The sequence below is a fragment of the Ictidomys tridecemlineatus genome, chromosome 4 (assembly GCF_052094955.1).
Source record: "Ictidomys tridecemlineatus isolate mIctTri1 chromosome 4, mIctTri1.hap1, whole genome shotgun sequence".
Taxonomy (NCBI): domain Eukaryota; kingdom Metazoa; phylum Chordata; class Mammalia; order Rodentia; family Sciuridae; genus Ictidomys; species Ictidomys tridecemlineatus.
The window spans coordinates 193363402-193377890 of NC_135480.1; the positions used below are offsets into that span (position 1 = coordinate 193363402).

Genomic DNA, 14489 nt, shown 5'->3' on the forward strand with positions numbered 1-14489 from the left:
GGCTCATGTTGCTCACCGATTGTGGAGCCAGGATTCACCTGTGGTCTGAATGACTCCAAAGCCCGTATCTTTCCCATTTCTCCTTCCCCTTTCTGGTCTTAATATTTCTAGGGCCTGGTACAACGTCTATTCCACAGGCAAGTAAATACCTGGCATGCATCTGTTGGGAATTTCACCTTAAGATGCATGGTCTGTGTTTCTGGAACACATTGTTTCTGATAGGGGTTCTGTCTGGGCCCAAGGCGTATTTCAGTATCTGGAGTCCTCACCCAGGAACATCTCAGGGGAACCTTAGCCCTGAACAAAGTGTCCTCACATAAGGGGAAAAAGCACCAGGCATGTTGTATCTCCTGTCCTTCTTTGCTTTCATCCTCCGCCATGTATCCCACACTGCTGTTCTGCAGCCAGATTAGACTGGAAGCTCCCTCCCTGGGCATGACCCTTCAAGGACCTGTACTTTGCCCCTGGAGAGGACATCTGTGAGTGTTTTTCTTATCAACACTCATTTGTTACCTTTTCTGATTTTTCCCTAGGGGACTATCCTATCTGTCACCTCAATCCACATAGTCAAGGGCTCCCTCAGCTTGCTGGTTTCAAGGATGGGTTAATAACCCAGGTCTGGCTAACTAAAGCACTTAGTCCCTTTAGGCATTGGTTTGGGATATTGGCCAATATCCTAAAATAGACCAAAGGGAAGCATCATACCCTGGAGATGAGGAATGTGGACTCGAGCCTCAGGCTTTTCAGAATTCAAATCCTGGTGCTGCCACTTACTGGCCATGTGACCTTGAACAAGTTTCATGACCACTCTGGGCCTCACATATTCAACAGAGCTAAAATTGGGTTCCTCATCTGGAACAGTGTCACAGAAGGATGAACTATTATTGTGACTGCACAGTGCCAGGACTTTTGCTTAATCCACTGGGCAAGAAGTCATCTCTTACCCTGGTGGTGCTAAACTCAGGTTGCAAGCCTAGGATAGAAGGTGAAAGTGTTCCTGGAAAGTTAATCAATCCAGAGAAAAACAAAATTCCTGAAAAGAGACAGAAATTTTGAGTCCAAGCAACATCTGGGAGCATATACATTCCGCTATGTCTAAAGCTATTGCCACCCTGGAGTTGTGAAACCTTTATGTCATTTGTTTTCTGTTCAAGTCACGAGATGCATTTCTTGTCGTGTTAACTTGTTATTTGTAGTCAGACTTTAGTGGACATTAGAATCATCTAAGCACCTTGTTAAATCAGTTTGTTGGGCTAAACTCTGAAATACCCGATTCAGTGGGTGTATTAGTCTCATGTGGTTGCTGTAACAAATCACCACAAATGGAAGTGACCCTAAAAACAACAGTAAGTCCCCAATCAGTATTACTGGGCAAAATGAAGACCATACTCTCTCTAGCAGCCCTGGGGAGTCTCTGAATTTTCCTCTGCCAGCTTCCCATGGTGGCTACCCTTCTTTGGTTGTGGTTGTGTGGCTCCAAGCTCTCACTCCATCTTGACTTCTCTGTGTGCTCTATTAATAGGGCACTTGCTATGATATGGTATTTTGGGCCCATCCAGATAATTCAGGATAATCAACCTATTTTAAGATTCTTATTACTAAGAATCTTAGTAATAAGATCTGCAAAGAGTTCTTTTTTTTCCCCTAATATTGTGACATTTACAAGTTCTAGGGTTTATAATCTAATACCTTTGGGGGGTCCTTATCCATGTACCATAGATGGAGTCTGTCAATTTGCATTTCTAACATGTTTCTATATCATGCTGATGCTGCTGGTCCTGGGATCACACTTTGAGAAGCAATAACCTCCTAACTTCCTGTAGGCTTTGAAAATTTCACCCAAGTATTCTCTTCTCTGTGAGTACTTCCTTCTCCAAGTGAGTCTGATCACCTGTACCTTTGTGTCTTCCCTCTGCCTTGAAATCTCCCTCCATTCTCTTCAACTGTCACAAGATACATCTTCTTATTTGTGATTTTGTTTCATTTAATAAAAATAAGATCCTTGTCTTGTTTTTCTTCTAGATCTCCAGTACTTAGTCTGCCATATAATAGGTGTTCAATAAATTCTCAATGCTTAGACTGGAAAGGCCAAAAGAATAAGGAGACATTCTTAATTCTATTTAGAACTAATTCAATGTGCAAACTATCGCCAACTGAGCAATGCTGGCTTGCATCTGATATTCCAATATTCTTTTAACATTTCCGGAATTAACAGCATTTTACCATTTCATTTTCATTGATTTGAGATCATAGAAAAATCATTGAGAAGCTCCAAAAGCTGGGCTTTGTGGATGGTTATTATTCTAACTATAATAGCTATTCTCACATTTCTCTTACAAGAACCAGCTTCAGGTGAAATTGTGAAGAAGGCATGGCGTGGAGCCGTAAGTGTTCTTTGCTGTGCTGCTCTCTCCATGAGTGACTATTATCTCATCTCTCAAGTCAGTCTCTTGTTCCATGCTCCTTGCTAAGCCTCGAGACTCCTGAAGGCAGGGGAGGGCCTTATTCATCTCTGTACTCCTATGGTCCTGGCTCAGTGCCTGGCACACAGGAGGGGCTCAGAATGAGTTTTTCAGAATTGAAAGGAATCTGTATGAAATTTAGCTAGGGTTTGCTCCTCCGAGGCTATAGCTGGCATCATTAGTGTCTCCAACGCAAAAAAATCCTCATTCCCAGCAGCTTCCTGCTGAAGGCTGGAGAAGAGGAGCCATCAGAGAAGAGTTCTCTTCTTTGGCCCTTCCTCTCCCACCTTGGACTCTACACAGTCAGATCGCAGGTGCAATTCATGATTCATTTCCAATGTTCTCTCTCCTGAGAATCATCACCTAATTCCTTTGCCCAGAAACTTTTCCAACCTCTCAAAGAACTCTATGTCTGCCCTCTATGTGTCTCTTCATTCATTCCGTAAACATATTCAATACACTTAAAGCCACAGACCTGGCATACTATGTATGTGTGTATATGTGTGGGTGTGCACAGGGATTAGTGCAAGCCCTCAACACCAAGATACTGTTGATTTGAAAATGCATCATTGACTGAGTGCAGCCTTTCATCAAAGGGAAGAGAAAAAAAATGAAAAAGAAAAAGAGAATAAAACATTCACTATGCTGCTAGATACCATACACACCTTGACAAGCACAATAACTAATGTCTCTTGAGTTGGGTATGTTCCAGATTCAGGACTTTACCTGTATCATGTCATTTGACCTTCACCTCTCTCTTGTAGGATTTAAATAATCTTTTATCTCCACAAACCTCCAGGGGAAACACAGGCATAGAAAAGTTCATGCATTGTATTGAGTGGTAGAGTGAGGATTTGAACCCAGGAGATTCAACTGGGTTCCCTATCTTATGACTTTGAGCAATGAGCTTTATGTTTAATAAAAGTACAACATAGAGGAAAAAATGTGCAACTTGATGAAGCGTTAATAAACATGTTCATGCAACCACTGAGATCTAGAGGTCAATTGTCATCAGCGTCCCCAAAGTCCCCAGCTCCCAAAGGTATTCCCATCCTTTCTTTCTTCCCAAACATCAGTTTTTACTAATTATTAAGATTTGTTTAAAAATATATACATATATAATATATATTATATATGTAAAAAAGAAATTTTATATATATATGTATACACACATTCTTTTGTGACTAGATTCCATAATTCAGTATTATATTGTGAGATTTATCTATGGTGTACTGCATGGTAGCTGTGTTTCCTCATTTTCCTCATTAATGATATTCCATCATAGGATTATCTCCTAATTTATTTATCTATTTTTTTGTTGATGGATATTTGTGTTTTTTTTTTTCTAGTTCCTTGGCAATACAATGAGTGCCTACTGTTAGTGTTCTTTTTAGTATTATTTGAGGCACATACATACACATTTCTGCTAGGCATATTCTTAAGGGTGGAACCAGGGGGTGATAGGGTATGTGTAGACTTTACATTAGATACGGCAATGCATACTGCTCAACAGGTTTTTCATGGTGATCATACTAATTTCTATTTCTAGGGTAAGGATGTGAAAGTTCCAGTTGCTTCAAATGCACACCAACATTTGTGATTAACAGTTGTGTTCCATTTAGCCACTGTGGAGGGTCACAGTCTATATAGTTGACAGCCCTGCCTCTGGCAGAGTGAGGTCTCCAGCTTTCTCAAGACTTTGTAAGAGATGTAAAATAAAAATATTGTCTTTGATTTTTCCTCTGCAACCCTACTGGAACACTCACCTGTCTCCCCTGGCCTGTGCTTTCCCACAGTCTTTCCCCTAATCTCTCTGTTGCAATTCCATGGCAGCATTATTGGGTATCTATAATTATGATCTATTATTTATTAATTTATAACATATCTCCTGACTGGAACTTATTAATTCCTTGAACACCCATAATATGCTCGCCTGGGCAATGTCATGTCAAACAAGGTTTATTAGTGCAGCTTGCAAAACTCAATTTAGCAGAGCTCCTTTCAAATGGTGATGCATGCAATGTTTTATCCACCCTTGCAGAGCAGAGGTCTAAGCCTGGCTTTGTCACCTACTAGAGAAAGCATCACGTGTGCCTCTGATTTATTCATTTATTTATTTTCAATTTTCAAAATGAAAATAATAGCCTCAACCCATGTAGCTGATGTAAGCATCGGATAAGACAGTGTTTGTAACTTATTTGGCATATAGGATATCTTGGGTGGATGAAACAAGGTACTGTTATCATCCTTATCCTAGAAAGGAAAGGAAGCTTAGGGACTTGAACCTGGCTGAGATCACGTTTCTCACACACAGGAGAGGTAGCATTCTCACCCAGCCATTTGCATCACCAGAGTGAGTGACCAATATACAGTCTGACATCTGTCCTCCATCTTCCCTGAAACATTGAAGGCAATGTCAACAGCATGGAACTCAGTGAACAGCTAGCAGAGACCTTCTTTCAGCTGATTTCAGGCAAGCTCATTAAGTCTCTTTGAGAATGGTCTTTCAACCAGATAGAAGCTCCTTGTTCCAATATGTGATATGTGATACAGAGAGACTTTAGCATAGGATTTCCTCAAGTTTTGTCAACTTCAATTAGATAAAAAATGGAAATAATAATAATCTTCCATGAATCAATTTGTGTGTGCTGGTATACTTGTGTAAAACCACCATAGTTCCTTAGTTATAGTAGCTACTGCTTTATCTTCTAAATGCTATCCCCTTGGTTAATCTATTATTTTCCAAACAACCACTTTTGGGAAATATTAAGAGATTGAAAAAGGTGACCTCGTGAAAGGTGATAGGTGACAATAAATATATGGCAAAGTAGGAGAGCTGGGTCCTAGGAGCTTTCTATCAGGATGCCATGGGCATACTGATTGTGTCTTGATTCAGAATGGCCCAGAGACAGCATGGAGTGGTGGTACTCCAGGGGATCATGTTGACTTTTACAAGCCAATAATCTGTGTGAAAGGCAGATGTAGAAGAAAAACTAGAATCCATTTTTTGTAACATCAAGATTTCTGGAAGGTTTCCTTTAACCACATTGGAAGAAGAAAAAAAATCTCTAATAGAGAGCTCCAGAATTGTGGTAGGATCAGTCCTAAGACCATTGAGTTAATTAAATCAATAAGCATTTAGTAGTTGTCCAATTTGTACCAGGAACCAGAGATTAAAAAGCTAAATAAGTTATTTTCTTTAACCTTGAGAAGTGCATCACATAATGGGACAGAATGATGTGCAAACAAGTAATTAGAATACAGTAGAGTAAGTCTATAATGAAGTTTTCTACAAGGTACAAGACATATAAGGAGGGATGTAACCACCATCCTCTCGTAAGAACAAAGAGATCTGACATCTGGACACTTAGATTAGCCCAAAGTCCATCCTCAGTACCAGAATCACAGTAGAAAGCATCCCATTCTCCAAACGGATGCCTTCATGACTCTCCAATATACTGGCAAGCAATAACTTTTTACATGATAAGCTCATTAAAAATCCCAAAGAGAGGGAGATAATATGTGAGCCTTGCTTCTATTTTATAAAATCCCAAAATGAGAGCCATAATGTTACAATATGTGGCACTGAGGCCCAGCAGCGGAGGGTGCTTTTAGGAGTTTAGGAGCATGGTGTAGTTGACACTGTTCTTCACATCCACCATCAGCTGACTCCATCACAGTCACAGGTCACTCCTACACAGGAGGCCCTGTGATCCTGAAACTGAGGAACGTCCAGGGCTCCAAGAAGTCCTGGGTACAGAGTCCTGGAGATGACTTCCCTACCTGACATCTGCAGGGTCTTCAGTGACGAGCACATCTGTCTTGCAACTGGCCAGGGGATTGATGGACAGCTCCACGGGTGGAACCACAAAGCTTTTGCTCACAGGAAGCCAGAGGCCTTGGCCCAAGCTGAAAGTAGACCTGTAATGTAAGAGTTTCCATTGGGAACTCCCCGGGAAGCAGAGAGCAAAAAGAAAACAGGGGCCCCCTCTTCCTATATCCCTTCTAGGGCATTTTCTCCTTCCTCCACCCAACTTGGACCCTTATATTCCCGAAGGCACAAACTTGAATGGTCATGTCTTAACTCAGTGTATCAGTTCGCTCATGCATTGTTTTGAATGTCTAGTTTTCTTTCCCTGGGTAAACAGTCAACTCTGAAGACAGAGACTGTTTCGGCTCTGGTATCCCCCACAGTCTCTACACCCAGTAGGAGTTTCACAAACGACTGCCAAGTCATCAGGAGCAGATTGGCCTACAGGCCAAGAGCATGGATTCAGATTCATTTCAAACCAATGTGTGATTCCCAGTCCTTGCACTTAATTTTCCCTATGTCTTTATCTGCTTAAATATTAAAGTTTTATATGAGATTTTTGTTTCAAATGAGGCTCTATGGCTAATAGAACATTTTTTTAAAACACTAGAATAGATAATCAGAAATATCTCCTCCAGTTCAGGCACCTGAAATCTATAAATCTAGATACCAGACAAATGGGAATTAGGTTCCCATAGCGACCTGGGCTATGAAGGTACATTAGTGTTAGCAAGAGTTCTGCCTTACTCAGGGCATCTCAGAGGTGCCCAGGATCGACAGTCCAAGGATACATGACTATACTTCTTAAGAGACATTTCTGTCTTCCCCACCATTATAATACCCCAAATTAAGACTGTCAACTCACCTGAGAATCTTTTCAGGGGCTTGCTCCCCTGTCACCAGATCATAGCCCCTCTCAAGTGTCGTATAAGGCCAAGGTCTGTGGAAGCCAGGGGAAAGAAAAAACAGTGGGGATAACATTAGTCAGTAGCAAGCAGAATTCATATCTGGACAACTGTTCAAATTCCACAGAGGTAATTATTGGACAAAGCCTCTACACGTTACTAAGGAGTGTCTCCATTTTACTGCAGGACTCGGCACTTATGTAAAAATTCATTTGCCCATATTTGATTTTTTTTTTGTAAGTGTGTTGTGCTGGGGATCGAACCCAGAGCCTTGTGTATCCAAGGCAAGCACTCTACCAACTGAGCTATATCCCCAGCTCTCACTTGCCCATATTTGAGTGCATGTGAGGAAACCCAATTCCTCTTCAGTCCATGTAAGAAAGCTTTCGTTGATCACTTTTTTTTTAAGAATTTTAATATTTATTTTTTTTTTAGTTTTCGGCGGACACAACATCTTTGTTTGTATGTGGTGCTGAGGATCGAACCTGGGCCGCACACATGCCAGGCAAGCTTGAGCCACATCCCCAGCCCTCATTGATCACTTCTTGTTTAGAGGGGTTATTTAAATGTCAGCCTTTGTGCTCTAGAAGATTCATCAATCATGTACCTTTAATTCTAAAATGTGATTCAGTGGGAAAGTAGGATTTGCTTCCCACTGGGGTTTTCAGGAGGACATCTCTAATAGAGAAAGTATTCTCCCTTAGGGAGGTTTTGGGAACCCAGTAACACAACAGAGGAGGTAGGGACAGGTCTACCACTGCCCTATTCCCAATGTCCCGTGCCACTCACCCTTCACTCTGTCCCCAGTCACTGCGCACACAGAGGTGTCTGTGAACAGGGTCCGGGGCATAGCCTTCATGACAGCTGCACTCTCCTGGAAGCAAACAGAAAAGAACTGTGAGAAATGCTGCCTCTTGAAATAGTCTTTACCCTGGTTCCTTGCTTTCCTGGAAAATAAAGTGAACTCATAGTTTCAGAAAAAGCCCATTAAAAAAGGGTGTTTTGGATCATGGACTACCATGGTTCATGAAAAATGTATCCACTTGTGCATTCATTTGTTCACTCACTCATTTATCCTTTCAATAAGACTATCACCCATGCTGCCAAGTTCTCAGCTTAGCATTAGAGACACAGGGATCAAAGGTGCAATCTGGTAGCTGAAGGCCCTCCCAACTTGATGAGGGAAACAGGAAGTGACCAGTGACCAGGCTCTACAAATGGAAGGGTCAGCTTCCAAATGATTAAATTATGATAATATATATTTATTTAAAATATATATTTATTTAAGTATGTAAACAAAAATTGAATTCTCTCCACCTGAATGAGCAAGACTTGATCATCCATAAGCCCTGAGTCAAACACCACCTCCTCCAAGAAACTGTCAACTTCCTATTTAGGAAAAAAATTAATTTTTTTTTTGCCTGTGGTCTCCTGGTCTTATATATTTTGTCTTGGTGTTTTATTTTAAAAATTTTAGCTTGTTTCTGTATCATTTGGATCTGAAAATGTCCCCTAGAGGCTCAAATGTTGAAGGCTTGTCCCTCATTGCAACAGTGTTTCAGAGGTAGAGTCTTCAGAGTTCATAAATGATCCAGCATCATTGGATCAAACTATTGACAGATCCATAATTTTATTGAACTATGGAGTGGTGGTGCAAATTGGAGGACTTGGTGTTGAGAGCCACAGCCAAAGGGGCCCCAGCAAACTTCCAGCTGCCAGCAAACTTCCAGCTGCCGGCTGATGATTGGCTCACAGTGGCCCCAGCAACATCTAGCTGATTGGCTCCTCTGCGGTGATGTTCATTGGGCTGTTTCCCTGCCCTTCAGACTATGGAACTGCTCATTGGGGGACTTCTTTGGCTCTGCCCATGCCATCCAGCCAATCAGCCTCAAGAGCAGGAGGATTGTGGGAGGTGGTGAGGTTGGTGTGGGTAAGAGGCTTGTGGAAGCCCGTGGTGGCAATTGGGCTCTGAGGGTTTTTTCCCTGAGGAGCTGTTTTGTTTGGTGTTTGTAGTTCTAAAAATAAAGTTAGTTTCTTTTGACAAGTGGCTCCTGAATTGTGCCCAGCCAGACTGTGGCAACTTGGGGACTAGTTGAATGGAGTGGGTCCTTTGAGGCATGCCCTTGGGAGTTATCTTGTCCTTGGCCCATTTCCCTTTCTCCTTCTTCCCTGCCACAAGAAGTGAGAAGCTTACTCCACCATGGCTTTCTACCATATACTCCCTCATAACAGGTCCAGAACAAAATGGAGCCAGCTGACCATTAACTGAAACATTTGAAACCAGGAGCCAAAATATATTTTAATTTCTTTAAATGGTTTTCCTCAGGTATTTTGTCACAGTGAAAAAAGCTGAGTCAAACAATTTTCCTCTCTACTCCTAGCCTCCCCTCCCACCTCCTCTCTTGTCCTCTTTCCTCCTTTCTCCTCTCATTCAATCTCTTTTTTTTTCCTTACATTCATCTACCCATTCACACTCCCCGACCCAGATCATGTCTGTATCTGGTGGCATGAATGCTTGCTGGCATTCCACACTGAAACATATTCTCCTGTTAGCCAAGTTCATTTCAGTTGGCTAGTGCATATCCCATTTCCTAGTATATTTTTACAGTTTGGAATCCTAAAAGAGTTTTCGGAAGCTCTCTGTCCTGTCCTCTGTTAATAATTTCTGCTCCACTGTGCACTTCTCAGGGTGAGGGAAATCTTTTTTTTTAAAACATTTACTTACTGTCCCCCCTACCCCAACATATATTTGTGGAATGCTCACAGATACTTTGCCAAAAATGGATTCTGTAAAAAAAATATAAATAAGTTTGGCAAATATTATACCCTTCCCTGGAGCCAGTGAAACATGATTCTCCATGAGGGTGATGCATACAGTTTTCCCCACCTCTTTTTACTTTGAGAGGGTTGCTGGTGGAATAACTCATAGGATCAACATTCTGTGGAACTCATCCTGGGAAGTGCTGGTAGGAACTGCTATGGTTGGCTCAGCCTACTGTGTAGAGCAGAGTTAGTACTCCACAATGTAAGGTGAATGAGTAATTAACTTCATGGCTCTCGTAAATATCTAGCTATTGCTGCCAGACTGCCTTACTTCCTATCTTTTGATGATTATACACACATACACACAATTCACACATGGGCAAATACATACATGTACACACATATGCCCACAACCCTTCCATCCTAAAGTGATTCTGAGTGGCCCGACCCAAGAGTTTTCAAATTATGTCCATGGAAACATACTGTTCAATATGGGGTATTTATGGACTTTTGAGTTTTCATTTTCCTTAGAGTTTCTTTTTCTCTTTGTAATTTAAAAAAAAAAAAAGACAGATTTACACTCTGATGTCGCATACCAAAATTAACGACAATAGAAAGCATCATCATGTTAATTCATCTGGTCGGGTAAACTTATTTTATGCAGGTCACAGGAAAAAAAAAAAGTCTCCCATCATCTTTGTTTCATTGAAGAGGATGTGGAGACTGAATCAGGTGCTAACAAGCTCATGTTACTTGCAATGACACAGCTTGTGTTTCAGGATTCTCTCAACCTTGTACAACTGAAACGAGTAACAAACAAGATACTAGGTAATGCAGGTTCTACAACTATTACCAATAGCTCCTCGTTCCTTTTGTTGGTTCTTTGTAGTTATACATAACAGCAGAATTCATTTTGATATAATCACACAAGCGTGGAATACATCTTATTCTGGTTACAGTCCCATTCTTATGGAGATACATGGTGGTGGGATTCATTATGTCGTTTTCATATATGTACATGGGAAAACTACATCAGATCTAATTTCAAAATGTTGTATTTATCAAAAAAAACCTTCCTTTTTTTCACTGATGAACTAGAAATGTAATGCAGTGCATCTTATATAAGGCATTCTAGTGATAAAATTAAAAAAAAAAACTCGCTTGTTTATGTATTGCAGTGCTGTTTAATCTTTGTACCCTCAGCACCTAGAAAGTATTTGGCGAATAGCCTGGTTCATAAATAGTAGCTGAACTGAAATGGCAGTCGAACAGAATATGGAGTGAAGAAGGGGTCAGAAGGGGATCATTGAAGTATTCATGACAAGATTGTTGAAAGACAGAAGGAGCGACAGACTGGAGTAATCTATGGTTCCTCTTCTCTGGGTACTTGGTGAACCGTGAGGGGGCTGCCCCCAGGCTAGAATACTCTCTATAACCCTGCCTCCACCCCCAAACCTGAGGTCTTCTAAAGGTGGGAGTGCTGTAGGTGGGTGCAACCCACTGGACAGACCACTCCTGAGCTAAGGGAAGTGGAAGGAAAGAGATGAGGGCCTTGAATTTGGATGGGAGTAATTTACCAAGCAGGGTGGGGTGGGAGTCACTAACGATGTGTTAAAATGCGACCCGCCCCTTCATGAAATATTCACCACCTTAAACACGTCTAATATTAAAGATTAAAAGTCCTGGGATTTGTCCTCGAGACTCCCAGGACTGATTTATGATCTGCCAAAAGCCGCAGACCTCATGATTCATAACGGGAGAGGTAAAATGGTTACTGTGGGCAACAGAACAGGAAGCCAGGCTCTGGTGGCAGGGCCGAGGCTCATCTCTCCCCTATCAGTGGCTCTGCAGGTAAAGGCACAGCTCCTTTTGGGGAACATTGGCGACAATAAAAAGTCTGTTTGGAAAAAGGTCCTGCTACATTTTTATTTTCCTCATTTCCTAGGTGTGCTCACTAAACCACTTTTTCTTGGCTAGCAATGGATCATTAATTACTGTCATTCATTATTCAACAAATACGTATTTTTTTAAAAATGAGAAGTATCCACCCCAGGAATCCCCATAAGGCTGCCTGGAGAACAGGAAATAGGCAGAAGGGAAAGCCCTCAAGTGCTGGGGACAGGTGATGGACTGGTGTTCAGTCTTCACATTCTCTCTGGGAAGTTGTGTGGCCTTGGGGAAGCTGCTTCACCTCTTTGGTCTCCGTTTTCTCATATCTAGAATGGAATTGATAGTAATGTCTCTTTGTCACAGGACTGATGGAAGAAGAAATTATAATAGTGAAAAGTATATCTCACAGCTCCGGTAGACAATGAGTTCATGGTTAATAAATTAGTTTCCACCCCTTTACCTTTAATTCCAAGATGGCCCCAGGGTTTTGGTGTATGTTCACATATTAACTCTAGGGACACAAGTAATTTCCTTCTCTATGGGCCTCAGTTTTTTCTCAGCTGCACACCAAAAGTTTATATTAGATGTCCTTCATTTCTGAGCACACCAAGAATCAGTTTTTTGCATTACCTTTCTGAATCCCTAACTTATGTTCTCTGGACACAGTTTTAGCCACAGCTGAGATCATTCTTAGCAGTGGGCTGGGTATCTCTGGCAAGATCTCCATCAATGCCACGGCTATTGGCTTTATTGACTCACATTTCCTATTTTTATGACTCAGCTAATTCTCCACTATTTGCAACCAAGCATTTCCTGCTCTAAGATGCTCTAACAGTCAGAGCTGAGGGTTATTAACCCCTTTTCTTGGTGACTCCTTTCTCTAGCTCTGTCTCTGCACCCCCAGGGCAGCCAGGCTGTTGAGGAACAGCTCTCCTGGGACAGCATGCTGACTGCGAACCCCTTTCACCACAATGAAAGATCCTTTACAGAAAGTGTTACACCCACCTGGTTCACCATCTCATCCCAGCATCTGCTGCAATGCCTGGTACACAGCAGGCATTCCGTAAACAAAAGCTAAATAAGTGAGAGCACATATTTTACAATAGTAATGCCTAATGCCAGGGAAATGATTTTTATTTGCCCTTTCCCTCACTAGACTAGAACTTCTTGATTGCAGAAACATTTTCTTAATCATCCTTATCTCAATGAAGAGTATAGTACCTGATGAAGAGTAGGCAACTCATTTGATGAATGGATGGATGGATGGACAAATTAGTTAATATGTAAATACATTATACTTGTCATGAACTCAGACTGAGTCCATTTAGAATAATGATGATGTTGCTAAGGACTCCAAGAAACTTCCATCCATGAAAGGTATTTGCTAGGAAAATGTGGATTGTAAACATAAGTGCTCACAAAATGTCTACAACAGAATTCTATTCCATATGAGAGCAGAAAACGCCCTTCAAGGTCCTCTAGTTCATCTTTCATCTTTCTGGCTTTACTTTTCAGAAGGGAATATTAGAGTTAAGGGATCGAAGGGATTTGACCAAATCACTGGACTGGCTTCTGTCTCAGTCAGGATTAGAACCCAGGGCCTTTGGCCACCAGAACCAGTATTCCTTCTGTTGCATTGGTGTACTTTGAAGTGTACTTTGAAGCCTTTCTAGCAAATTTTGCTCTTTGTGCTCCTATGACATTTCTAATCTTTCTATAATGAGAATATTACATTTCCAAGCAGGTGCTATAAAAAAAGTTAAATGAATTTAAAATATCCTTAAGCACATTAAAAACATACATTTATATGTGGTTAATAATGCAGACCTAAAAAAGTTTAATCTCTTCATTAAAGTAGTTTCCATAAGGGAATTCAATTAAGTGAATTTCTATCATGCTGGTTACTAAGACTCTGTATCTTCAGCTATACCTGAACTGCTTTGGTTTTAAGATATTTACTCTTTCTGCCTCCCAGGTCCCATTTATTGAGTTCTCGTTTTATGTTCCATGCAGTGTCACTCTATAAACTCTTGGAGAACAGCAACAGAACCCCTTCCTAATGGACAAGCTGGGCTCATCCTACATGGTGCTCTTCTAAGCCACCTCCAAGTGGTCAGTGCCTCCCTGCTCACCATCTAAGGCCAATGTGATAAAATGGTTCAGACAGTGGATCCTTTTATCCTGGATTTAAATCCCGGATCTGCCCTCAGAGCCTGTACAAACTTGATCAAGCTGCTTCCTTTTCCTCGGGGCCTCTTTCTTTATCTGTAGTAAGGACGACATCAGATATTGCTGGAAGGTTCAAGAGACATGTTTGAAAAGGCTCAGCATCCTCTTTGGCACTTTTCTTGTTGCTGAAAAGGTAATGAATGGTGGTTTGATTTCTTATTATTGTTCTTGGGTTACAGAGCCAGTTCAGCATCTTAGTTTAATGGAAAAAAAAAGGTGCTTAGGTTGAAAGATTGTCTCAAAAATCCACGTGTGTTAGTTTTTCATGGCTGGGACCGAAATATTGACAAGAACAACTTGGAAGATGAAAAGTTTATTTTGGACTCCATGATTATAGAGGTCTGAGCCCACGGTCAGCTGACTCCGTTGCTGTAGGCCTGATGTAAGGCAGAACATCATGGTGACAGGGAGTGGCATAAGAAAGATGCT

General features: G+C 41.3%; 1 protein-coding gene across 4 annotated transcripts in view; it reads right to left on the reverse strand.

Moving 5' to 3' along the window:
• Positions 1–14489, reverse strand: part of Astn2 (astrotactin 2) — an 837958-nt gene that overhangs the window by 435780 nt on the left and 387689 nt on the right. For 3 of the 4 annotated variants that reach the window (XM_078048074.1, XM_078048073.1, XM_078048076.1), the window contains 3 exons: positions 7968–8052; positions 7139–7213; positions 6246–6383 (listed from right to left, as the gene is read on the reverse strand). In XM_078048074.1, the coding sequence (XP_077904200.1) occupies positions 6246–6383; positions 7139–7213; positions 7968–8052 (298 nt within the window). The remainder of the gene's footprint in view (positions 1–6245; positions 6384–7138; positions 7214–7967; positions 8053–14489) is intronic. The other variant, XM_078048075.1, reaches the window with a different exon arrangement.